Source organism: Pelodiscus sinensis, chromosome 1, assembly GCF_049634645.1.
Source record: "Pelodiscus sinensis isolate JC-2024 chromosome 1, ASM4963464v1, whole genome shotgun sequence".
Classification (NCBI taxonomy): domain Eukaryota; kingdom Metazoa; phylum Chordata; order Testudines; family Trionychidae; genus Pelodiscus; species Pelodiscus sinensis.
This window is the reverse complement of record NC_134711.1, coordinates 295,441,034-295,468,041: the sequence shown is the minus strand read 5'-3', so window position 1 is coordinate 295,468,041 and position 27,008 is coordinate 295,441,034. Positions and strand designations below refer to the sequence as shown.

General features: G+C 43.7%; 1 protein-coding gene and 1 long non-coding RNA gene across 7 annotated transcripts; one reads left to right on the top strand and one right to left on the bottom strand.

Annotated features, from left to right (window-relative positions):
• The first annotated feature begins 63 nt into the window (after positions 1-63).
• LOC102450402 (uncharacterized) lies at positions 64-5,789 on the top strand. Its single transcript, XR_012900709.1, has 3 exons — positions 64-204; positions 2,112-2,209; positions 5,582-5,789. It is a non-coding gene; the product is annotated as an uncharacterized LOC102450402 (long non-coding RNA).
• On the bottom strand, positions 5,758-27,008 carry SPART (spartin). 6 transcript variants are annotated; one of them, XM_075919165.1, is made up of 10 exons: positions 26,814-27,008; positions 26,242-26,313; positions 24,347-25,173; positions 22,485-22,682; positions 20,841-20,945; positions 18,282-18,411; positions 15,573-15,767; positions 11,793-11,951; positions 11,615-11,705; positions 5,758-7,054 (listed from the first exon to the last, which is right to left on the bottom strand). In XM_075919165.1, the coding sequence occupies exons 3-10, from the start codon at positions 25,169-25,171 to the stop codon at positions 6,865-6,867; spliced, it is 1,893 nt and encodes a 630-aa protein (XP_075775280.1). In that variant the 5' UTR covers positions 25,172-25,173; positions 26,242-26,313; positions 26,814-27,008; the 3' UTR covers positions 5,758-6,864. The 6 variants fall into 6 exon arrangements, with proteins under 6 accessions (XP_075775280.1, XP_006120608.1, XP_025039114.1 ...); XM_025183331.2 differs by lacking the exon at positions 26,242-26,313 and adding an exon at positions 9,490-9,550 and having other exon boundaries at positions 6,915-7,054; XM_006120546.4 differs by lacking the exon at positions 26,242-26,313.

The following is a 27,008-nucleotide window of genomic DNA, read 5'->3' as shown; positions in this document are numbered from 1 at the left end:
GGAGCGCCGGGGAGGAGCAGCCAGCGGGAGCACGTGACAGTAACCGCAGTGCCGGTCACGTGGCGACGGGCTGGCAGGGAAGGGCCGCGCGACCGGAGGGAGGCGGCCCGGCCGGTTCGGAGCGGAGCGCGGGGCGGGAGAGCATGGCCGCGAGCGCGTCCCCCGCCTCAGACGTCGCGTACGCGCGGATGGCGGCGGCGCTAGGTAACGGTCGGCGGGGCGGGGCTCCGCGGAGCGACCCCTCGCTGCTGGCGCCGGGTTGGCTTCAGCGCGGCAGGCGGCTCTGGTTGAACCGAGTCAGCGGCCGCCTGGGTCTCTTCCCCGCGCCTCGGCTGCGAGAGAGTCAGTGACGGGCCGGGATCTGCAGCCGGCTCCCCTCCCTCTGGGAGGCAGCGGAGCGCGGCAAGTGTCCCAGTGAAGCGTTGCTGGCTGGACAGCGTGATCCCCGCCTGGCACGAACTGACCCTTCCTCTCCTCCGCTTACAGACTGGATGAGTTGTAACGAGCCAGGCCGATGTGCGCTGCTGCCAGGCTGAATCTCTTCAGTCTGGCAACCCTAGGACGTGACCTTTGCAGAACCAGGGGAAGTCAATATAGTCTAGCAGCATTACCAACATTCCCACTGCTTCCTGGGCTCTTACCCTAATTTAGGGTAAATTAGGGCTCAATTACAGCACACAACACTGAGAGCCAGGACTGGTGTCTATAAGCTAACTTTATGGGATTGCAAGAAAGTTGCCTACCCACATAAGCGGACATATGACTACCTAAAATCATGCCAGACCACGGATGTTGCCAAACTAGAAAGTGCAGGACTTGAGAGGTTCAAGCTAAGGATGTTAACTAGCAATTAATTTACTAGTTGAGTAGTGGATGGAATTTCCACCCACTAGTTGATATGCACTTCTGTCTTGTTCCTTTGAAATGTACAAGAGATCCAGTGGGGGTTCTTGTGCATTTCAAAGTTGGAATGCAGCGTGGAGCCCAGGGCCAGGGTAAGTCCTGCTGACTCTGGGCTCCATGTGGGTGCTTCTGCTTTGAAATGCAGAAGAGTCCCAGCGGGGGGCTCTGTGCATTTCAAAGCGGAAGTGCCCACATGGAGCCTGGGGTTAGCAAGGGACTCAGAGTCCTGGGCTGGCCCCAGGTTCCATGCTGTGCTTCCTCTTGGAAATGCACAAGAGTCCCCATTTTAAAGTGGCAGCACTGCTTGGAGCCCAGGATCAGCTGGGGGGAGTGACTAGGTGACTAGTTAACTAGTCCTTTACATCCCTAGTTCAAGCTGTAGTAAGTAGTTCCTCAATACCTTTGGGCCCAGGATCAGCTGGGGGGAGCGACTAGGTGACTAGTTAACTTTACATCCCTAGTTCAAGCTGTAGTAAGTAGTTCCTCAATACCTTTGGGCTACGTCTAGACTGGCATGATTTTCCGCAAATGCTTTTAATGAAAAGTTTTCCGTTAAAAGCATTTGCGGAAAAGAGCGTCTAGATTGGCACGGTGCCAATCTAGATGCGCTTTTGCGCAAAAAAGCCCCAATCGCCATTTTCGCAATTGGGGCTTTTTTGTGCAAAACAAATCTGAGCTGTCTACACTGGCCCTTTTGCGCAAAAGGACTTTTGCCCGAACGGGAGCAGCATAGTATTTCCGCAAGCAGCACTGATTTCTTACATAGAATTATAGGACTGGAAGGGACCTCAAGAGGTCATCGAGTCCAGCCCCCCTGCCCTCAAGGCAGGACCAAGCTCCGTCTACACCATCCCTGACAGATGTCTATCTAACCTGTTCTTAAATATCTCCAGAGAGATCGTCAGTGTTCGTGCGGTAATTCAAGCGGCCAGTGTAGACAGCTGGCAAGTTTGAAAAACTTGCCAGTCTAGACACAGCCTTGGTCTTTAGTACTTTTGCCACAGAGATGGGAGGTTTTTATAAGCATCAGGTCAAGTGTGAAGGCACCAAATAGAATGAAGTATTGCATTTTACCTTGTAGGCTTATTTATGGTATGTAAACTTGACTGGAACTTATTTTGCAAATAAATGTGAATTATTACAGAGTTTGTTCAGCTATTGCTTTAATCTCTACATATTTGATGTCTTGCCTACTTTGCTTTATCTAGAGAAACTCACAAAAGAAGCAGAGAGCCTGGCAGAATACCAGAAACTAATGAAAAAGCACAATATAACTTTGGCCCAGTTAAACAAGAGTTTTGATGAGGTAGGATAAGCTGTTATCTTAAACCACCTTGATATATGAAGTGTAGATACAGAATGAATTTTTAGCCTTTTAATTATTTAGCTTTATAAAGACAATGAACACTGTTCTTTAGGGGAGGAACTGTTGCTGTATTGTATGTATAGGGTCTTACAAAATGGCCTTTAATACTTAGTTGAAGTATTGAGACACTACTGCAGTACCAAGTACTAGTAATCAGCACAGAGTAACAGAAAGTCTAATTTGTCAAACTGATCAGGACTGAAGAGCTGAAAACAGCTAACATTAACAGCCACTGGTCAATCTGATATGTATTGAGTGGTGGAGTTTTTTACTGGATTTTAATGTGGCTTTGGACCACACAGGTATTTTTGCATTGGCTCTTGGTTCCCTTTTCCATGTGGCTGTGGGCACTATTCCCTCTCAGGCTGTACAACAGAGGTCTGACTGAGAAGCAGAAAGACACTCCCAACATTCCCCTTGCACACTAGAGCCTAGGGCAGGGGTCTCCAAACTTTTCAGCCCGAGGGCCGCATTAACTATCAAACAGCAGTTCGGGGGCCGACTACACACTTGAGGTCCAAATAAAAAACAATCAAAACATGGATGTTGTTTTTAATTATGTATTTAATATTATTTTATTCAGTTATTATTTAATAACACATTCATACACTACACATGAACACCTGTATTAGTGTGAATGCTGAAATTGTTTCCTGGATGCCAAAATAGCAGACATTTCTGGCTTTAGATTTGTTGTCCCTAACATCAACAGTGACCTGAGATTATCATCGGACAAGTTTGTTCTCAAATTGTTCTTCACGTATTTCATTCTTGAAAATGTTTGTTCACACAGGTATGTTGTTCCAAAGATTGAAAGGTACCTTGATGCAAAAGTTTTGACATTAGGAAAGTCTTCCTTGGGCAAAAACTGGTAAAAACCCACCAGTCCTATTTTGAACTTGTCCCTAAGGAGGTCATTTGCTTGCAACTCAATGACTTCCAGCTGCAGTTCATCTGGGCAACTGGCCACATCTGCTTCAAATGGGATTTGAAACAATCTCACTTCTTCTGCCTTTGAATCCAAAAAGGTCTCCACGGGCCGGATGAGAGGGCCTCGCGGGCCGCATCCGGCCCCCGGGCCGTAGTTTGGAGACCCCTGGCCTAGGGTATGGGTGGGCAATAATTTTTTCTGGGGGCCACTTTAGAAATGTTTGATGTGGTCCTGGGCTGCACCAGAGGGGGCCGGGCCTCAAGCAGAAGGTGTGGGGCCAGGATACTTTCCTGCTTCCCCACCCACAGACCATGACTGGTCTGGGGGAGTGTTTCCTTTCCCCCTCCCACCAGGTGCCCATGCCCCGGTGGTAGGAGGAGACTTTGTACACTTCCCCTTCTGCCTCCAGGCCAATCAGGGCTTTGGGGAGGGGCATACACCTCTTGCCCTGCCAGGAGTGCAAGGTGCTTCTAAGTGCTGCATGCTCCTGGCAGGGTGGGGGCAGGGCAGAGGAAACTTTGCATGCTCCCCCTGCCCCCAGGCCCTGATTGGCCTGGGGGCAGGGAAGCTGCAGAGCCTCCACAGGTCAGATCAATCCTCTTAGTGGGCCAGATCCCGTCCACAGAGGCCCTTTTGCCCACTCCTGGCCTGGGGGGTCCCAGGCTAGTACATTTTGTGTGCTCCAGCCCCATAGGTGGGATGGCAGGGAAGGGAGGGCTGGATCACCACTGTGGGCTCCCCAGTGCTGGGGAGGAGAGTCCTGTGCATCAGGGGCTGCATCCAACCCCCAGCTTCCCCACCCCTGCTATAATGTGTGATGGTAAAGATTCTGCTCCTAAAAAGAACACAATCTAAAAAAGTGACAAAAGTAAAAGCAGTAGAGTTTTCAATTCATACAAACTTGGTCTAATTCACTATTAGCTTGGGACTTGGAGTTGAAAGTCAGTTAACTTGATGAAAACATCTGGGCAGGAGGTAATTTTGACAGTGTAAGTTATATAATTGATGCTGTTATTCTCATCAGTGAATCTAAAGTGCAAATGAAATGCAGCACAGTCTAAAATCCTCAATTGTGTATGGTAACTATTAAAAAATAGTTGTTCCTGTCATCTTGCATTGAGCATTCATTGTACACTAGATTGTTAAATGGAAGAACAGACAAAAATCAGTAATTTTAATTTTGTAAGTGACTCAGACCTAACATTCACTGTCAGATTCACTATTGCAGGAACCATAAATATATCAGTAGTCTAAAAGGAAGAGGCAGATTCACAACATCTAATGTAAGAAATATGGCAATGTAACTATACAAGTCCCATCGCTAGTTCAGTAGTTCTAATATTTTAAAGGGACTCTATAATCTAACATACTTGGCACCCTGACAAAATCAGGGCTATGAAAAATGGGTCATAGATGGAAATCTGATACCTTCTGTGAAATCTGGCTAGTGTAGGGAAGACCAGATTTCAGAGTTCAGCAGCCAGAGACTAGCACTGCCATCAGCAGCACAGAAGTGAGTTGGCCTGGTATCCTCCCTTATACATAGCCACCGCAGGGCCCTCTAACACAAGTGCTGGGCTCCTGGACAAGCTGAGGAAGGACAGGGCTTCCTCTGTACATGCCACTTTTGGTCAGACCTACCTCTTGGAATCTCCCCTAGCTGTAGGAATCTGAAAGGCTGCTGGCTGGGAGTTCAGGTCTGAAGGGTGTGCTGTTACCAGCAGTGGTGCAGAAGTGAGTATGGCATGGTATTATTCAAATTTCTGTGCTGCTGCTGGTATACTTTTCAGAGCTGGATGGCTGCCCAGTTTTGAAGACAGCAGTGAAGTAGTAAGGGTGGCATTTTGGGTTGTGGCCCTCTTGGCTACAGTACTGTGAAATAACAGATTTCAAGATCTGAAAAATGTTCACCATAGTAAAGTCCCATTACTATGAAATTGACCAAAATGAACTGAATTTGATATGGTCCTACTTGTACTCATTTGTATGATTAACATTCCTATCTTTAATACTAAGCGATGATAGAAGGCTGGCTCTGCGAGAATAAAGCTTATAAATTATGCTTCCTTATTACATGGAGTGTGGGAAGAAAATAAATTTAGCTATACAGAGAATTGAGTCTAAAAATTAGGGCACACCTCTTTTCCAGGGGTCCCTAATCCTGCAACTGCTCAAAGTCAAGTAGTTAGTCTCTTGACCTAATGCTTCTCACCATCACCAAGTACAGGCATCTAAAAACTATACAAATGCACTACCTTCTATTAATCCATTAGTATACACTAATGATTACATTTATTCATGAGTCTGAGCCAGTCACACAGTTAAGTCATTTTCTGTAATTAATGTGAAAGACTGTAAGTGTCATTTTGTTTCTATTGTAGGTTCAATCAAGACTGGAACGTATAGCAGCTGTGAAGCCCAGTAATGAATTTTTGAATCAGTAACAGATAATGTCCCGAGTTTTCCTCGTGTACTGTACTTTCCAAAGCTGTTGTAGAACACAAATGTATAAGAAACATCAGTATAGTTCATGTTGGAGTAGAAATTGGGCAAAAAGTAAAAGTTAAAGAAGCATGTTTATTACATTCATTGGGATTTTTTTTCAGAATTTTATTGTCTATTGTGTTCATGCCCATATCAAGACTGAAAGCTCACTTTAGTCAGAATTGGCATTTAATACTAGATACTGAAGTAGACAGAAGCAAATACCCTGATATTCCATTAGAGGGCAGCCATATCCACTGCTACACTATAATACAAATCTTTCTAAAGTAATCTGTGAAAAGGTATGGAGTATATAAATATCAGTGAAAGCTTTATACAATAATTTTACCTAGATAGTCTCAGCCTTATGGTCACAGAATTTGTTTCCCCTATAACACTGAATTACTTCCTTCTCCTCCCATCCCATCAGAATTCACAGAATTGTTGAATTAACTTTATGGCCAACTTGTGAGCATTCTGATATTTTCTGAGGTCTCTCTTCTACAGAGGGTACTGGTCACCATAAACAACACTTTACATCTTTGGTTTGCATAAATATTCTGAAAAGCATTCAACCTTAAAGGAGGGAGGCTACCTGAGGCTTTTTCTTTTCAGATGACTTTGGTCATTAGCTCAGCTGCTATTTAAGTGTTAGCTGTCCTAAAGGAATTTTTCTAGTCTTTGGAAATGAAAGAATGGAACCAAAAACTAATTTTAGTGCATATAATTAGATGAGACAATTCTGCCTTGGTAAATTCATTAACCATAATAATTAAAAGTGGAATTAACTATGAACCCTATACAAGATTTAATCTAAAAACCCTTTTTCTTTAGTGTTACAAAAATACTCATTCATTTTACTATTCAGATACTTTTCCACCTTACATTTTGAAAAAATAGTGGTTATAAATTCAGATTATGGAGATTTTTCTTTTGAATGTATTATGTGTAATTCTGAATCTATATCCTTCAGGTGGTCATACTTATGCATGATTGCAGAAATGCAGAATGAAGGGTATTTTCAACTCAGGAAAATGACTAGTTCTCAAGTATGTAAAGAACTAGTTTTAGTAACAAAGATAATTAGAAAAATATTTAAATTATAGATAAGCATTATCCCACTACTTTATCCCATTAAGTTATATCCATAGTGTGAGTTAACATTTAAGGTTCTGGGAAGTTATCTTCCATCTTTTTTCTCCTTCTTTTCTAGTACTTTATATTCATCCAGCACAGCATAACCAGTCTCTTTAGCAGTTTTCTTCACTATAGCTTTGACACCGATGTTGTCAATATTAAATGCTGTCACACCAACATTGATTGCAGAATTCATAGCATTGTCTGTAGCATGGCCTGCATCATCCCCATACCTGAGGAAACATTTGTAGATATGAGCATACTTTTTAAAGTTTAATACAAATGAGGTTATTTATCCACTCAATTTCACTTGTGCAAATCTCCACACCCACATTGTTCTAAATGTGTTTCAATACTGGGTCTTCACAAGCACGCAGGTACAATGGATTGTAGCAATTCACCCCTCTTGAAATCTTCACTCCCAAAGCAAGGGTTATGCATAGCCCAGGAAAGAACCCAGATCAAGTTTGGCAGAACTTACAAACAGTTACATTACAAATTGCTAAAATTCATTTCAATTATGGCTGCTAATTTGTCACAAGGCTTATTAATCACTTAACTTTTTTTTCCAAAAGTGCTAGAATACCAACTACTACTCTGTCCTTTTCTCTTTCTGCAGTAGTAGTATTGAGGGATGAAAAATCTGACTGTCCCCTTTCAGGCGTGAATAAAGAAAATGGGATATATATTGGAGACAGAACAATAGGAAAAGGACTTCTACTAGTCAGGAAGCCTCAGTCAGAAGATCTCCCTATATGGTTTCCTGGTTTCAGAAGATTCTGGGAAAGGGAGGTATTAGTCCAGTACTCACACCCAGGCCTCAGTCATGGGCTGTGTTCATGCCCCTTTACAGTCCTTCTATAGCTTAAGTGGGCAGATAAGCAACCACATCTCTCTATACAGAAATTTCTCCAACAGTATAGGGCTAGCATAACACATTTTTGTATTTGATCAACACAGGGGAATGGCTGTTCCAAGTTGCCACACAGCCCCGTGGGACATTGTAGCCATGTACAAAACTAAGAGCAAGCCAGAAATAGTCTTGATGACCCCCAAATTCCAGCTGTGCTAAGCCACCTTTGCTTTAACTTCCAAGCTGAACCTCCTACAAGGCCCAGCACAGAGGACCAGTGTCTAAATCTGTGGTGTCCAACCAATTCTGAAATCAGTCACACTCGGGGTACATCTAGACTACAGGGTTTTGTCGACAGTATCTGTCGACAAAACTTCTGTCGACAAAGAGTGTCTAGACACATTCAGTTCTGTCGAAAAAGCAAGCTGCTTTGTCGACAAAACCCTGTAGTCTAGACACAACCCTACATGCAATAACACCTTCTGTCGACAGAGTTCTGTCGACAGAAGGTGTTATGCCTCGTAAAATGAGGTTTACTAGCGTCGACAAAACTGCTGAGTTCTGTCGACAGAACTCAGTGGTAGTGTAGACGCAGGTACAGGCAGTCCCCGGGTTACATGGATCCGACTTACATCGGATCCCTACTTACAAACGGGGTGAGGCAACCCCGCACTAGCTGCTTCCCCCCAGCAGACCAGGGAGACGCGAAGCTAGCGCGCGCCCCCCCCCCCCCCCCCAAGCAGACCAGGGAAACGCGGAGCGGCTTTTCTCAGCAGACACCTCAGCTTGAGAATAAAGGACTGAGGGAAGTGAGGTGTGGGAGAATAAAACTGAGCTCTGGAGAAATGTTTGGCTAGAGTTTCCCCTACAATATGTACCAGTTCCGACTTACATACAAATTCAACTTAAGAACAAACCTACAGTCCCTATCTTCTACGTAACCCGGGGACTGCCTGTATAGTTTTGTCGACAAAAGTCCACTTTTGTCGACAAAACTCTGTAGTCTAGACGTACCCTCAGCCAGCCAAATAGCCATATGAGGCTAATAGCTAGCGTGTTGGACATCCTGGGTCTAAATGGTCTCCAGAATATTTTTTTGGAGGGCAGAGGCAGTGTTAGTATTAGATAAGGACTCAGACTTCGGTTCTCCTAACAGAGCAGCCCTGATTAGAGGGCTAGACCTAGCACTGAAACCAACTTGGAATATTCATTAAATATTCTGACAGAGTAGCAGCCTTAAATATGATTATGCTTTAATTTGAAGATCACAGAATTAGTTGCCACCAAAAAGGAGTAAATATTTGCCAGTTTGATTAGTTATTTCACCCTTCACACATTGCTGCAGTATCACTGCAAAAAGTAGCTGCACTGACAGGATTAATCAATATAGCTTTCTTCCTAAACCCTAAATTACAAGATTTGATAAACTGATTCTTCACCCCAGCTCAAAATCTTACACAGTGCCTCAACTGAGAGGGTTTGTGTTTTAAAATGTGTCAAGATGCACTCAGATACTAAATTGAGGGACACCAGTATAAAAACCTAAGTACTTAGAATCCACTTCACTTGAACCCAAACAGAGCTAGTAGTTCTGCAATTACATTCAAGTCTGGAGCACCTGTCGTTTGGTGGAAACCTGACAGTGTCCTTTAAATGTCCATTATGCTAAAATTTACTGTTTCTTATAGAAAACAGTTTTGCCACCTAAACTGAAATCAGCGTAAAAAGAGCTCTTGTAATAGTCAAATGCAAGAGATGGGGGAATGCTCAATTATCAAATACTGTAAGTTTTAATTAACTGCAAAATTTAGTTACTTATTGCTTGTCATTCTTAGTGGCTGTTGACAGCTGATCTCCATGTTTTCTATTTTTATATCTAAAATAAAAACAAACATTAATTTGGTTTTAAATGGCAGCAGAGTACTAATACAGCTTCTCCAGCTACTTATTTCTAATAAGCATGTCAGTCCATTAGGAGCAAGATAGCATTAGACAGCCAGATAACAGTAATGCTGTTTTGATTACCGTATTTTCCGGCGTATAAGACGACTTTTGATGTTAAAAAACATCCCCCCAAAATCGGGGGTCATCTTATACGCCGGGTATGCGGCTTTGCAAAGCCTCGGGGGAAGCCGGCGGCGGGGCATCCCAGGCGCGCCTGAGCTGCCCCGCCGCCGGAGCCCCTCCGCGGCTTTGCAAAGCCTCGGGGGAAGCCGGCGGCGGGGCATCCCAGGCGCGCCGGGGCTGTCCCGCTGCCAGGGCGTCCTCAGAGGCTTTGCTCCCGGTGTCCCTGGTCTGCTGGAGACGGTCCCCAGCAGACCAGAGGCACCAGGAGCAAAGCCGAAGCGGTGGCGGGACCCCGCCGCTGCTGCGGCTTTACTCCCAGTGCCTCTGGTCTGCTGGGGACCGTCTCCAGCAGACCAGGGACACCGGGAGCAAAGGAGGCGGAGGGGCGCTGGGGTATAAGACAAAACCCTATCTTTTAACTAAAAAATTAGGGGGTTGTCTTATACGCCCAGTCACCTTATACGCCGGAAAATACGGTAGTCAGTCAGACTTTTCTAAAATAATGCATGGAGCAAATACACAATAAAAGCCCTGATGAAATGGATGATTACTTCCACCTATAAGCATGTTTCTCAGACATGCCCAATCTCTAGAGCTGCAAATAGCAATATATGCTAATATTTCAACCGAAGTTCTTGCAGATATTTATAAACAAAATTACTTCATTCTACAAGGTGGGGAGTACAGAAAAGCTCATTTAAAAACACTGTATACAAGATAAAGCTAATGATTTGCTTGCCTATAGGAAGCATGGAATTCTGCTCAGCGCGCAATAAGACTTCATACTTTTTTTAGCTACTTATAAAAAAAGACCTATCAGCCTGTTTCCTTTTTCCCCAAAAAAGCATTCCAAGAGTACATTCACAGCTTCCAATCTGAAATGCACCACCAAAGAACTTAAACTTTTCACTAGTGATTTCTATTCCACATTGTTGGTCTGCTCATTGCCTTAGCTGCTTCTGTTTGTATTTACATGTACCACTTTTATCTGGCTGCTGCTGCTGGTATCTGTCACTGACTCCACTGACACAAGTACCTTTACTGAACCTTCCAGTTCTGACTATGCCAATTATGTTGTTTACCAGATAACCACCTGCTCTCTTTCATCTCCATCACCATCTTTTCAACATTCCTATTCATATATCCTCTTTGTAATTCTCATCTGTTCAGATAATTTCTACCAGATTTTCTTTCCTTCATGTAGTATAACAATCTCCTAAATCCCTATATTGCTTTTTCCTCCTACTTGTGTCTAGCAACATTTCCACTTTAACTTTAAATGCTCCGCTCAATATCTACTGCTGAGGCCTATATTTTAAGTTTGCTTCTGTAAGTCCCCTTTTATGTTCTCCTTTACACCTATTTGTAGCTGAAATTCCTTAATTGTATATTAGATTAACAAATCTTTAGATAAAGATGACGAACTTTGGTAAACTAAAGCAGTGAAGATTCAAGAGTTAGAAGTGATTACAAGTGAGAAGTATTTTAGTTAAACACAGGATTGTTTAAGCTTTTTTCTCCCCATAAATAATGATGTTGAAATACACACGTCAAAATCTGAATGGGATTTCTATATGCATCTTTCAAAGCTGTACTAATTTAGATCACAAAGCTAAAAAATAATGAATCTGTCAGGGACACTTAGTTACATAATCAGATTTAGGTAGAGGGCATGCCTGAGACTGTTCACTTGCAAGAAAAATCATTTACTTTATATCTAGTGCAAAGAGATTTTATCCTGTACAGCAAGGCTTACCATAACTTGTAAAATCTAGAAGTTTAATTAGCAGACATGTGTTTGCTATAGTTCATACATACTCCAGTATATTGTAGGAGACAAACTGGTTATAAAGCTGATAAAAATATATCTTACTTGTGCTTCACAGTGTGAACAGTCTCGGTTGAAACACTTTTAGCAATGCATTTTGCTGCACATTCCAAACCTTGCCATACTGTTGAAAACCCTGTAAAATATAATCAGTTTAAGCCAAAGCTCTGCAAAAATGACAGTCATGTAGCTTACAGCATGTATTTAGAAGTTGTTTTGTTACCTTGAACTCCACTTGCTGCTACAACCATGGCACCATCAAAAGTGGATTTTCCATCTTTGTCTTTCTTAAGGGAGTCTGGAACCAATTTGCTCCCATGCTTCTTCACATGTGGGGCTAACTCTTTTCCAACAGTGCTTGCTATTGAACACACTCCATCAACTAAACACACAAAAAAGTATTCAGAATAGGACTCAAAGTTCTTGATAAATGGGGAAGGGGGAGTATTTGGTTCATCAAATTCAAAGTTCTATTAAATCTACACCAACATTGCAATTTTATGCCATTCATGAGACAGATAGGCTTCTAAATTCATATTTAGGCACAAATAGAAGAGATTTGATTTTCAGAGATGCTAAGCAGCCCTGGCTCCCATTTAAAAAAAAAAAAAAAAAAAAAAAAAAGAGAGGAAGGATGGTCTTGTGGTTAAGACATGAAATCAAGATACAAGTTAATTTCCTAATTCTGTCCTACAGCAGGTCTACACTACCACTTATGTTATAACTTACATCACTCAGAAATGTGTGGGGGAAAAAATCCTCCTGAGTGATGCAAATTATGCCAAACTAAGCACCAGTGCGGACAGTGCTACATTGGCAGAAGTTGCTCTCCTAGAGACATAGCTCCTGACTCTTGTGGAGATGGAGTAATTATGTTGATGGAGGAGTTTTCTCCTGTCAGCCTAATGTAGAGCATCAAATAGTGCAGCCGTACCAATGTAGCACTTCTAGTGTAAACTAGCCTATTGACCAGGCCTGGGCAAAATGTCCCGCAGGCCAAATCCAGTCCACCAAGCCACCAGATCAGACCTGTGGACACTGCAGGAAGCCCCAGGCAGTCTCCCTGCTTGCCTCGCCCCACCTGCATGCTACTCAAATGTGGCTGTCAGGCAGTTTCTCTTTAAAAATCTGTGAGCCTGGAGGGGAGGAAGGTTCAGGTGCTGCTTCTGCCCCCAGTACAATCCAACTGGCCAGTGGGAGCTGCCTGTTTGAATAACAAGTTGCCATGAAGTACCACGCCCCTCCGCCTCCTCTCTGGAGTTACTCACAGAGCACAGGGCTATAGCCTGTGTGGGAGCAGGCCAGGCCAGGCAGGCAGGCTGCTTCAGAAACTGCTGGGCTTCTGGCTGGTAAGTCTCCTGGCCAGAGCCTGCCTCCAGCATCCCAACCCCTCTCGTCCTCAACCACCCTCTGCTCCCCACTCCTGCCCCCTTCTCTACATACCCAAATCCTCTGCCCCCCTCCTGCACCCATATCCCCTCCCAGATCTAGCACTCCAATCCCCTGCACCAGACCATAATCCCCTTCTGCCCTAGCTCACAACCCAACCTCCTGCACCTTAGTCCAGTGCCCCAGGTCACAACCGCCTCCTTTACCCAAAATCCCTTCCAGAAACCATACTGCCTCCTGCACCCCAATGCCTTACCCCAAGCTCCCTTCTACACCTAACCTCCATCTCAGATCCCGCACCTTCTCCATTAACATCATGGAAGAGTGCAGCACTCAACCACTTTCAAATTCTTGGAGTGCCCTTCCCCATCAAAAATTATTGCCCACCCCGCTACAGACCAGTGTTTCTTAAAGTGGGCCCGCAGCTCACTTTGAGAAACATCAACAAACTCAGTCTGGGGCAACTCTCAGTGACTCAGTTTTCTATCTGTAAATTGGGACTACCTCCTTGCCATAACTCAGTCTCATTTAGAAAGTTGTAAGCTGGTCAGGAGGGCACATATTGTCTCTTAAGTAACCAGCTCTTCCAGGTGGCTATGTAATATCTAACTCACTGGGTCATAAAGGCACTACCATAATAATACAAATAATAAAAAAAATGAAGCTAATAGGCACTGGGGCTGTTCAGCAACTCTGAAGACTAGGTCACTTCTACTGAAATGTTTAAAGTATGAAATTTAGAAGCCTAATTTTATACCCTAGGTTTGAAGAAATACAGAAGTACCAGTACAATGTAGTATTTTAATAGTTGCAGAGACTGAACAGCTGAATTCAGGGAAAACCTATCATTAATGCCTAAACAAACAAAGTTTTAGCCATTTAATTCAACATGGAAATGCCAATCTAACATTTTAAAGTACATTTAAGATTGCAGAAATATATCAAAGCAATAGGCTTGATCTTTGGGCTCAGGGGAAAAAAAAACTTGCTCTCAAAAGGCCAAATACACAGTGGTTCTCAAACTCCAGTCTGCAGACCACTAGTGATCCGCAGCTGCCTTCCAGGTGGTCTGCAGCTCAAGCTTAGCCTCTCCCTTCCTCCAGCCTTCCTTCTCCCACCACAGCAGGGAGACTGTGCAGGCACTCCTGCCTCCTGCCCCTCTCTCCCTCTTGCAAGGTTGGAGCGCCAGAAGTGGCTTCCCACAGAGGGGAGGGGGAATCCCAAGCCTTGTGGGGAAGAAGTCGAGCCAGAAGCAGATGCAACTTCCGGCTCTGCTAACTGCTACTCCCCCCTCTTCCCCAGATGAGGGGAATAGCAGCACATGGACCCACTGCCTGAAGGCTTTCCCCACTGCTCCAATTTGGGCATAGTGACTGGGAGCAGCACACAAAGGCAGGTAAATTCCCTTCATGCCCAGACCCCGCACCCTCACCCCTTTGAACCACCCCCACTCCTGCGCTTCTCCCCTAGCCAGACACCTTATTCCCAGCTTGCTCCTGCACCCTACCTTGCACCCTCACTCCCTTCTGCACCCCACATCCTGCATCCCCATCCCTATTCCACTTGCTGGCAGCACTGTCCCTCATTTTTGTCCCTTCCCCAGGGTGTCTACAAAATCCACTAACCCCAGAAGAGTAAATCTGGCCTATGGGAAGCTCTGAACCTCAGTCCTCCCTGTCCCTCCTCCTTGCCCTGTGGGGCTGGAACACCAGAGGAATGAAATGTCTCAGTTGGGGGCCACATCAGTGAAGGTTGGGGGTCCTGGATAGTTTGAAACAACAGGAGTGAAGACATAACAGGTGGTGAATAAGAATGCTCTGAAGGAAAGTACAAGTGGAGCTACCAAATGTGTCATTAATGCATAAGATGATACATAAGGTGTGTATCATAAATTGTTTCTCTCTTTCTATAAATGTTGGAGTACTTCAACTTAACTCTTTGTCCAGCCTAGAGGGAATAGTAAAATCCATACTATTAACTGAGTCAAATCCATTGTCACGGGTACAAATGCATTGGGGCTTGAAGATCATCTGGCTACTGACAACTACTAATGTACTTTGTTCAACAATAAACCTGACTCAGGTGCCTTCGTATCTTATCTAAGTCTATGGTCTTTGGGTGCTCTCACAAAGTCTATTATGTTAGCTACCTGTGCAATGCTGGCTTGATATATTGAGGGAGCATACGATAATGCATGCAGCCAATTGTTTTATCATCACTGATGGAGCAGGAGACCTGTCAGAATGCCACACCAGTGAATCTTAAATACAATACATCGCTGCCCTACTACACAAGGGAAACGAGAAGTCCTGTGGCACCTTATAGACTAACATGGCTACCCCCCGACATCCCTCTGACACTACACAAGGGAAGATTTGCATTGAGCCAGATGGGCCATGCGCCAAAAAGTTTGAGAACCACAGAAATATAGTGTCACACTTTGGGGCTAATTCTAATCTTACACTAAAGATAACCAGGAGTAACCTTAACTGATTTGTAAGTTAGGTCAGTTTATTAACTCATCTTGGTTCCTGCACTTCAGAAACCCAAGCAACTAGGGTGTCCACTGTATGCACATTCGATACATATTTTTTGTAGATTCAGATTGTCTTACCTAAAAATCGGCTGACTTTTACAGCTCCTCCAGTAGCTTGTTTTGCTACATGAAGCCCCTTTGCTACAGTTGGATTTACTTCCAAAGGTTTCTCTTCTGGTTGAATGTGTTCTCGCAATTTGGAAGCTCCTTTGTGTATTGCTTTGCCAGTATATTCTGCTCCCTTGACCAAACTCCAACTCAACCAGGATGCTCCTTCAAAATAAAAAATAATTAACTTGTATGTAGTATTTACAAACTGGACTCCTGGTGGTATTTTCTCCTTCCTCCTCCTAACATACCTAACTTATACAGCTATATTGCAAGTGGCAGCAGTACTCCCTTAGTCTTTGGCTTCCCATAGCCACCATATTATCTCCATCTTGTCTGATTTCAGTCATACTTTTTAACTCCCATCAACCTGCATTTCATACAGACTAGTAGTGAGGTAACCTGCAGCCCGAGGGCAATATGCAGCCTAATGGCATTCTATATGTGGCCAAGAGTGTTTACCATTGCCCACATGCAGGATTGCCAGATTCTGCTGGTTTCCATTTGTGTAGTTTTTCCTCCTCTACTGGTATTACTAAAGTGACACACATATAAAGCAAGGACATGTGAACTGAAGTGCATACTGACTGCACACAACATTGACAGAGCCATACGCCACCTCTCTGCAGCCAATTCAAGGTGCTGCTATGGTTCAATTGGCACACACTGCAAATTCTAGGCCCACAAGTTAGCAAAACTACCCTACCCCAGAAGATTGTCTTTGTCATGACAATTTTGTGGGCCACTGAGATAGACGGCCACTCATGTGGCCCACTCTCTAGTTTAGATTGCCCACTGTTGACCTAGACTGCTCCAGCATCTATGTGATAAAGAGCAGGGGATCATTAGCATTCTGGATGCAATACAGCCCACATGTCACCATTAACTTTTCTGCCAGCCTCTTACACACACACTTGAACAGGAGATAGGAACCACAGGAGAAAACCATGGGAGTAGAGAAACAATTGCCCCCAACTATTTTCTGCATTCTCCAGGAAAAAGCAGTACTGAGTCATTCAAGGGCAGCTGAACTTGCCCCATAAGCAAGTAGTAAGGACAAGGACTTCTCCTGTGACCATATTGTAAGGCCTACAGCCTTCGTCTTCAGCCATATTATGAGAGCAGCAGCCATTAGCCAGGAAGCAGGAAGTCACATCCTCACATTCCATCTAAAATTACATTAAAACAACTTCACCACTGTTGGAGATTATCCACGTCCATTCTGATTTAATTTGTACTGTGTCACACTTCCATCTCTTTTTTGCCTCTCTTTCTCTTAAGCACCCAAGGAAGGGAGTTGTAGCTCACAAAAGCTTATGCTCCCATTCTCTAATAAATCTTTAGTCTTTAAAAGTGCCACTGGACTCCTTGTTTTGACTAAAACAATGTTATATCTAAGGAGCTCTTGTCCTAATAGCACCCATTAATACCAGATAGAAACAGATCTTAAGATGGTTCAAGAAAGCCTAGTTTAATAGCATTCTGACAAATCACTTTGCAATAGTTATGGTTGTGAAACCCTCATTTCTTTATTGTTTTGTCTTTTTCTCTATTGTTTGTATTACCTGCTTGGTTTTTTTGACAGGGTATAGAATCATAGAATACTAGGACTGGAAGGGACCTCGAGAGGTCATCGAGTCTTCGGGCTTGATCCAGTAGGCATGCCATACACAAAACAGAGGCGATAGTAATGTCCCTCTTATACTGTATACCTGGTTAGATAACTCACTCAGGATATGGAAGATCCATGTCTAAATCCCTACTCTGCCAGAGGAGCAGGAACTTCACCCCCAGTCCCCTCCTGACCAGGTGTGGGCCCTAACCACTTGGCTATGTGGTGGTCTGGCGTGGGGATCTCAGTTTTTGTTACTGAAGCTGTTCCACTTTGTATAAAACAGGGATGTTAGTATGTAGTCGATGATAAGATTAACAGATTAGTCTGAGTTTATTGTTTAATCCTAACTACCCCCCCCATGCTACCTCTGTATCAGCTCCATAGAGCCACCTCCCCGCTCCTTGCTGCCTCCTGTAGAGTTGCCACATGCAGAGAGCCTCTGATAGAGGCAACAGCGTGGGGTGGGGTGGGATGAGGGGAAAGGAATGCAGGCAGGAGCCAGTACACGCAGGTAATGGCTTTCAAGCTGACTCCGCGTGCTTAACTCGTTCCACAGAGTTAGCTGCCCCTCCTATGTATACATGTAACCAGGGCTCACGGAACCACGGCAAGCCGCGCTGTCTGGCGATCTGCGCATGCGCAGATCACCCGAACCCGGCTCTTCTGGGTTGCAATCTACTCGCCACGGACAAGTAGATTGCATTATTTGTCGAGCCCTGCATGTAACTAAATTTTTCAGCGGTTATATGTTTACACAAATACATGGTAGTTAACATCCCTAGTATAAAATAAATATTTATTAGGCCAGAGAAAGACACTGACTCGACAGTCCAGTGATTAGGGCACTCACCTAGGACATAGGAGACCAGGGTTCAAGTCCAGGTAACTCCTATGCCTTGGAGAGAATACATGGCTATGACTGCTGAGAGAAGGAAAGCAAATGCTCCCCCGCCAGATTTAGGTGCCTAACTCCCTTTGGTGAGCTTGTCACCCAAAATCAAAACATAGTATTAACAGTATTGGTAGAACAATTATGTGAAATAAATCCCTAATTTTGGTAGTACCTGTCAAGATTCCATGGGCTACTTTCTCACTCCACTCAGGTAACTCTTTCTCTCTCTCTTCTCCTTCAGGCTGTGGTTGGATGCGTACAGTCTGAGCCAGGTTAATCACATCACTTGAAGCTTCTAAAGGCTAAGGGATGAAATATATATTCATGAAAATACAGTATTTAGCAAGCTACCAAGTTGTCCTATTTATGGACTTGGGTGGTCCTCATTAACAGCAGCTGAGATAAGGGATGTGAAGGCTAGTCGCTCCCTGCCCCCTCCTGCTGCCTCTATAAGAGGTTTTGTAAGACATGACATTGCATATAGTTGTTAATTATGTCCTCATTTGTACTGTATAAAAAAAGTATTTAACTAAATTGTTAACATTACAGACCCTAGTTTGTTTAAAGAAAGAGGTAGAAGAATCAGAGAAGGTCTAGAGAAAAGCAACAAAAATTATTAAAGGTCTAGAAAACATGATCTATGAGGGAAAGCTGAAAGAACTGGGCTTGTTTACTTTACAAAAGAGAAGACTGAGAGGGGACATGATAGCGGTTTTCAAGTATCTAAATGCATATTACAAGGAGGAGAGAGAGAAAAAAAAACTGTTCTCCTTGGCCTCTAAGGAGAAAACAAGAAGCAATAGGCTTAAATTGCAGCAAGGGAGGTTTGGGTTGGACATCAGGAAAAACTGTGTCAGAGTGGTTAAGCACGGGAATAAATTGCCATGGGAGGTTGTGGAATCTCCATCTCTGGAGATATTTAAGAAAGGTTAGACAGACATCTTTCAGGGATGGTCTAGACAGCGCTTTGTCCTGCCGTGAGGGTAGGGGACTGGACTAGATGACCTCGAGGTCCCTTCCAGTTCTAGTAGTCTATGAATATTTATTTTTGATTTGATAAAACACTTAAAATGGTCTTAAAAGTTGGTTGCCAACAAAGAGCAAAGTTAAAGATAAATGCGCTCTTCTAAAAAAAGCTTCACTCAAATCCTATTTCAGCATATTGCTCAGAATTCTTGAAATTGAAAAACAGTCCCTTCTCAATGAAATAAATCATTTAGAACTCTGCGATCGCTCACAAGTATGATCAGCCAGTCATTACAGAAAACCAATAAATATTTGCATCTCTTCCTAAATTTTATTTTAACAAAAGATCTCAAGTGGACTCTCTCAGCAACAAATATTAGGTGACTTGGTGAGCAGAAAGAAGAAAGGAGAAAGTATTTGCAAGATCAGGGAATGGGTTACTACGGGCAGATGAAAAATACATCATCATCATACACTGGGAACTGATCATGGACACTGATGACAAATTTACCCCTGACAAATACACAACAACATATAATAAATAGCATATTTTTAGCATTAAACCAAAACCACCAGATTATAAAGTATTAAAAAAAAAGTTTTGCTTTCCTAGTAAATACTGTTTGCAATTATAATTAAATTACTAAATTTGAGCGTATGTATTATTACAAGAGGAAATATCCCTTCTTGAATCCCCCACATCACAAGTCTGTCTCTTGCTGTGTATCCCTTTTGACCCTCTGTTCTATGATTTACATCAGGCTTGATGTCCCTTTTGTTTCCTTCCCACCCCTTTCCCTTGTATTCCCTTATATTTCCCTTGTATTTTGCTGTCTATGGAAAGAATGTCCTCACAATTTGCCAAGCCACTATACCTACTACTTATGTCACAGAAACAGTGATTTCTAATTAAAAAGATGAAAAAAATCTTTCCTTTTAAGTCATCTTCCCATGTTTTGCATGTCATTCTGTTAGAATACAAGCTCTTCAAAACAGGGATTTGCTATTTGTATATACTGAACAACACTAAGTATATTGTGGGCTCTAAATAATTTACACCATTGTCCAGAACAAAACCAATAATCTGATAACATTTTGAATTTGCAGATAACAGGCATCTTGTTCTCCCAGTATTACAACCTCTAAAAATACTTGTTGGAAGGCTAACATTTTGAGAAAATTACTATAAATGAGATTTTACACACCACATTATAATTGAGGGACTCTATTTTCTCTTTCTTAATTGTGATTTTTCATAAATTAATCATATTTCTTTAAAATGCCTTAACATTTTCATACTCAGCCTCTTCTCCACTGGTCCTTGACCTCCATACAGGCTGACTTACTCTTAGCACTATACAAGAAATAGTCCACAGCAGAACCTTGGAATGTTCTTCATTTTAAATTCCTTCCACAGCTATTCACTGTTGCCATCATCCTTCCAGCAAGTGTTGAGGTGCTACTCAACGTTACCATGTCATCACAAGCAGACTAATTTCGGAATGGAGTTGTGATATTTTCTTAAACAGGAATTCCTTCCCAAGAGTAATCTCTGCAGTTTTTCAAAGCCCTTTCAGATTAAGGGGCAAAATCACAGCCAAAACTCATCTTTGCATTTCTTTTGTGGCAGAGTACACCACCATGACCACAAACTACCACAGAAGCTACACTGGCAGCTTTAAACACTGTAAAATTATACTGATTACTCAATAACAATTTGCATTTTTTTAAATCACTGGTTTAAAAACTCTGCCCTAGAATTTACCTGGACTCTGAGGTCAGACATCTGTTTTAACATATTCTCATAATGTTCTCTGTCAGTTGTTGCGACTTCTGTCGATAATCCTACTCCCTCATGAGATTTTGGCACCTGCATCATCATATCAGGGCACATTAGCAGATTAATGGAATATTTCAATGCCATTCAAGGACCACTATGAATATGTAGTCTGAACTTCTGCATAATACAAACGACAGAATGTCACCCATTAATTTCTGTACTAGGAGGAAATTATTTTCTCCTGCTCTGTAATGACAATGTTACAGAGCCTCACATACAGGATCTTGGGCCAAGATAGTGCTGCATTAAGGTTAACAGGATTTTACATTGGCCAAAGGGAACTACCTGCACATAAGATGCCATAGGACTGGATTCTTCTTGAGCACGACTGAGGCTGCAGTCTTGATGGCAAAAGAAGAGCACATGTTTTAGAAAAGCAACTAGTCTTGACTTACAGGCTTTAAAATGATGACGTACTTACCACTTTCTTTGAAAAGCTGTTCCAAAGATTAATTACCCTGACTTAAGAATTTGCCAATTTGAATTTTTCTAATTTCAAATTTCCACCCATTAGATCTTGTTATTATTTCTTTGTCTGCTAAATTAAAGAGCCTTTTAATATCAGATATCTTTTCTCTGTATAGGTACTTAGACTGTAGCTAAGTTATTGTCTCAACCTTCTCTGCAGTAAGTTAAGTAGATTCAGCTCTTTAAAACTCTTCTGTTAAAGCATGCTTTCCCATTTTTGACATTCTACTCAAATCATCTGATTTTCAGAGGGGTAGCTTTTGTGGGCAAAACCCACTTCATCAGATGAGCTCATCTGATGAACTAGGACTACTCGTTGCATCTAAATTTTTTTTTTAAATGTAAGCCAAATTCAACAGTAGTCAAGCAACAGTCTCACCAGTACTGCATGCAGAGATAATGGTACCATTCTATTCAACAGTTGCCTGGAGAATCGTATTCGCCGTTTTGGGGAACTCATTCACTTGAATATCCTCTTTCACATTACTGCTTTCCAGCACGTAGTCCCCCATCCTTAAATTTTGCCTACAATAGTTGTTTCTAAACATACGACTTTGTATTTGGCTGTAGTAAAATGCATTTACTCTGCCCAGCTCACAAAGTGGTTACATAACTTCGTTACATAAGACCCCAAAGTTATATAAATTGAACCTCTCTGGTCCAGCTATTCCCAAACTAGGGAATTTGCCAGACCAGGGAGGTCAATGCTGACCCTTCCGCTGCAGGGTTCTGCTCCAGCAGCAGCTGAGGGACTGGCATTGACAGATTGGGGGCACATAGGAAGAAGTGAGGAAGTTTCAGAGCTTCTTCCCCCAAGTAATCCCTTCTCTGTTCCTTCTATCAATCCCCAATCTTGAACATCACAAATCAGCTATTTGCAGTGCTCCAGAAGTGCTGGCAGAGCAGGGGAGGAGTTGCTGGGTGCTGGCCCCAAAGCCTTTCCTGTGACTGTTCCAGCCCTGGAGCACCCATGGATGCCAGACCACAGATGTTGTTAGACAAGGGAAATCCAGATTATAGAGGTTCAACCTGCACCTGTTATGCAGTGATAATCTGTTGTATCTTTTATCCTTGGTTTAAAGCCACTGCCCTAGAATTTACCTGGATTCTGAGGTCAGACATCTGTTTTAACAAATCTTCAAAAAGCTCTCTGTCTGCCGCTGGGAGTTCTGAAGATAGGACTACTCCCACATGGGATCCTGGCACTTGCGACATCACATCAGGGAACATGTAGACTCCAGTATTACAGCACAGAACAGGAGATTGATTGCACATAAGAGGATACAGCCAGTCACAAACCTGAGAATGACAAGTACCTTTAATTGTATAAATAAGCCAAAAGAAATGTCTGTTGAAGGATCTGTACAGATTAGCATCAGACTCCAAGGCTCCCATGTAGTTTTATTACAAAATCCTCAAAGTGATCCTGAAAAGTTTATTGGGATACATCATTCTCGATAGGTTACCAACAAAGTTAAATAAGTAACAAATACAGTTCATTTTCACAGGGCTCTTGTATAGCACAGCAACCTTTTACTGAGACCCAGGAATCCCAGCTTCAGAAGAAGGAGCCTACCATAATGCCAAGCGGGTGCTGGATTTACAGTCCCTCTGCCATTCTGCTCCATTCAGCGCAGGCTTACACGACACAGTGTAAAGAATGGGCCTGGCTGCCAAAGGGCTATCTAGAGCTCTTCATTCCTGCTAAGGCGTGCTTCTGCATGGCTGTGCACAAAAAATTCTTCTCCCACCCACCTCCTTCAGAGAGCTGCACAGACACACTTGGGTGGCAGGCAGCTGCTCCAGTGGGTGGGGTCAGTTGAGACAGTGTGGTAAGGAGCTGCTGGAGCAGGGGGCTGGGACCTATTTCAGTCACGTGGCAGGGGGGAAGGGGCAGGCCTGCTCCGGTGGCTGGGGCTGCCACATTGCTGGGTGGCCAGCGCCTGTTCTGGTGGCTGGGACCAGGAACAGCACCTGCCACATGGCCGTGGGGGGGAGAGGAGGTCTGCTCTGGTGGCGAGGAATGTGTGTGTTCATAAATTGGGTGCCAGGGTGGCACACATCCAAACCAGCACACATGACCTCAACATTGGTGCACAAGCCAAAACTCACTCCTCTCATGGTTGGAAAATCTGAGGGAGAACACTGGCTGCTAGCACTCGTGGACCTGAAACAATGGTGGGAATATTTCCCCCCTGTAAACAAGGCTAAAAAGATCCAAACGAATATCTCAAAGAGAATAAGGTTAGAAACGAGGCTAGAAAAACAGCACTAAAAACATATTAAAAAATAATGCTGCACTGGCAAGGTAGTGGACTAGATAACCTAAAATATCTGTTCTGGGAATGTAAAAATCACATTTAATTGGTTAACCAATTAAGGGGGAAGAGGGTGAGTGCCACTGAGCTGGAGTGGCCCCCAGCCACTTGCAGGGACTGTGCTGATTAAGGGTAAGGCTTACCAGTTAAATAGTTAAACATTCAGATACCTAATCTGTTCTATCCCTCGTTCACATAACTAGGTTGAAATTCAGAACCATGCAGTTATCCACCTAAACTGTACTAACACGTTCAGCTAGAAAGTTAAGTATGTAAGCCATTTTAAAACTGACCTTTCATACACTAATTCAGTTAATGGCAGTATATAATTCAAAAGGTCAAATTTATCTACAAAAGGAAAAAACAATACTGTAATATCAAAAAAAGTGTTAAAAGCCAACCCATTCCCATTAAAAAAAATCCACTGAAATATCTAGAGTCTTGGAACTCTCAGACGGACACAAAAGCTATTTCTTTATAGACACAAGAGTGTGTTTTAGTGGCATCTATACAATAAATGTACATGCCTCCATTAGCTACTGGTTGTTTCATAGTAACACAATGGTTCATTACAAAACTGTAGCTCATATGCAAAAATTAATACTAGATGCAATGTATTCTAAAATTAAACTTTAGAATTGTTACCTGAAGAAACGCAGGGGGACGATTCTGGGCCATTGCACTATCAGTGTCCAAGAACTTCACAATGCGCAGGTATCCGGGGTATGAAGGAGCACTAACCTGCCCATCAGGAGTCACAAAGAATATCTGTACTCCTTGGGGAATCAGGATCAATTCATCTGCATCTACTCCTAGACTTTCAATGGGAGGAGGCTGATTGCATTTTAAATAGTAGTCCTCTCCAACTGATGAAAATTCCCCTGTGTCCGTACCATAAGATACAGTATAGTGTCCTTCAGTAGCTTGAGGAGTATACACAGGAGGAGCTTCATGTGGTAGAGAGTGAGCTATTGGAGATGAAGGACTCATAGCTGGAAGTTGCCCTTTGCTTGTAGTTGCAACATTTTCATTCACTGCAGGAGGCCCAGATGGTGGAATCAGAGAATTTGGCTCAGGGGGCCTTTCTGGCTTTTCAGTAGTGGGTATCACTGGGTATAACTTGGGCACCTGTTGAGGCATATTCATTGTGATGGTTTGCATAGCAGGGGTATTTTGTTCTAGAATATTCAGTCGAGTTCTAACATTTTGTAAAGTTTCTTGCATCTTTTGCTGCATTTGTCTGGCAGAGTCCCACTGGGATCCTGTACATTCAGGACCTTGTGATGGAATGCTAACTCCTCTAAGCAAGTGGTCAAGTCCTTGCTTGTAGTAGTTCCTTGCTTCTTCCTTTTGACCCAATTCATCTGTATTCAGCCCTTTATTGACTAGCATAAAGGCTTTCTGGAACTCTTCTTTAATAGCTTTAATGTTTGCATCTTCTAGAGTAACAGGATCCTGTTCTTGTTCCATTACTGCAAATTGGAAGATAGTGTTAGCATACTTTCCTGATCCTTATAGGCAGGGCCGGCTCTACGGAGCACAGGGCCCGATTCCGGGGGCGGGGCCGCACACGTGTGGGGCCCTCGGCGGCACGGCGCATGCATTGCGCATCCCAGATGTCACGACACATGAGCAGTGCTCCCAGGGACTCACGCATGCGCAGTTCCCTGGGGGTACAACGCATGCATGGCCCCTCCAGGTGCATGCGCCCGGAATGTCACGACGCATGCGCCTTGCGCCTGGAGGGCCTGCGCAAGCGCTGTGTTCCCGGCTCTCTGCACATGCGCTGTGCTCCCGGCGCAAACATCGCTTCTCTGGGTGCAGGGCCCCATGCTGGGGAATCGGCTGAATCGGCCTAAGGCCGGCCCTGCTTATAGGCCTGTAATAAGAAAGGTGTGCAGTCAATTGTGACACTTCTTGTAAGAAACTTGTTTGGGTTCAAATCAGTATAAAGTCATCATAGTTCAAAGTATCCATACGTGCTGTGCAAAGTCTGACCTTTTTTATTACATATTTCTGGTTAACCTTTGGATTAGAAAATAAGATTCCAGCTCAGCTCACTGAGGACTCTAACCCTGGATTAATCAGATTTTACGTTAAAGAAATCAACACCTCTGACAGAGAGAAGCTATTGAAAGGGCTTATGTTCCAAAATATTTTATGACAAAAGTGTATTTGCACACACCCTCCATTGCAAAAATTTTGATAGTTTCCCATCTTCATTTACATCAACTTAGCACTTAAGCGCATAAAGTTACAAAAACAACAAAGTGAAACTCCAACAGAATGCAACACTATATATTGCAGCTACTGTTCAAAATATTTTGAATGGAATTATAGTTTCATTCAAATTACTCATAGATTGGGTATACAAATACTGTTTTGTTGTATAAAAAGTTTTTACATGTTCAATTCCAATAACATTCTGGACAAAATCAATTTGTTCATTTTGTACTCCATATTAAAATGGGAGTTTTTATACTATAAAAACTGAGGATGTGGTTACATTAATCAACTGTTTAAATTAGTCATCGTGCTACCTTGCAAGGTTCTGTGCACCCTTGTAGCCCGGGGAACGCAAAGATCTGGAGGGTCTTGCTGGATTTCAGTCCCTGCAGTTGCAGTCTAGGTCAAATATTAAGCCCCAGGAGACAGTGCAGATTCCTGATACAACACTTTTTGCATCTTAAAAGTCTTGGCCAGCAGCAACAAGCCACATAAGAGTTTTACATTAAAAATGTGGATTTGTATTTAAAAATCCATCTTAAGTGTTTTATTTTACCAGCCAAATCATTACAACTGAATTGAAAGCGCACAGACGGCGGGGTCCTGGCTTCTCCCCAGCGCAGGGATTCCCACGTGTGGGGCTGGACCCGCCTGCTCCGGGCGAGGGGCAGCCAGGACCCCGACCTCGGCCCCCGCGGCAGCGAGACGCCCGCCGCCCGCTAAGGCACCGACGCGTGGGGGAAGGGAGGAGCTGACGCGGGACTCTCCGCTCCACACGGGGGGACGCTCCAGCCTCCCAGCCAGACCCCGGGGGGGGGGGGGCCTTGTCCCCAGCCAGGCACGAAGCTCCCTTCGCCCCCTTCCCCCGCCCGGACCCGCCACTCACGGAACCGGGGTCGCCGGCGACCTGCACCTCCCAGCAACTGCCCTGAGAATCACGTGACCGCCCGTCAGCTGCTCCCGTCGGTCACGAGGAGGCTTTTGGGCTCTGAGCGGTTCCGACCGCCAGAGGGAGGCCTCTGCACGCGCCGCGCCCCCCCCCCCAGCCCGGAACGAGCGTGGTCGCCATTGGGGGATGAGG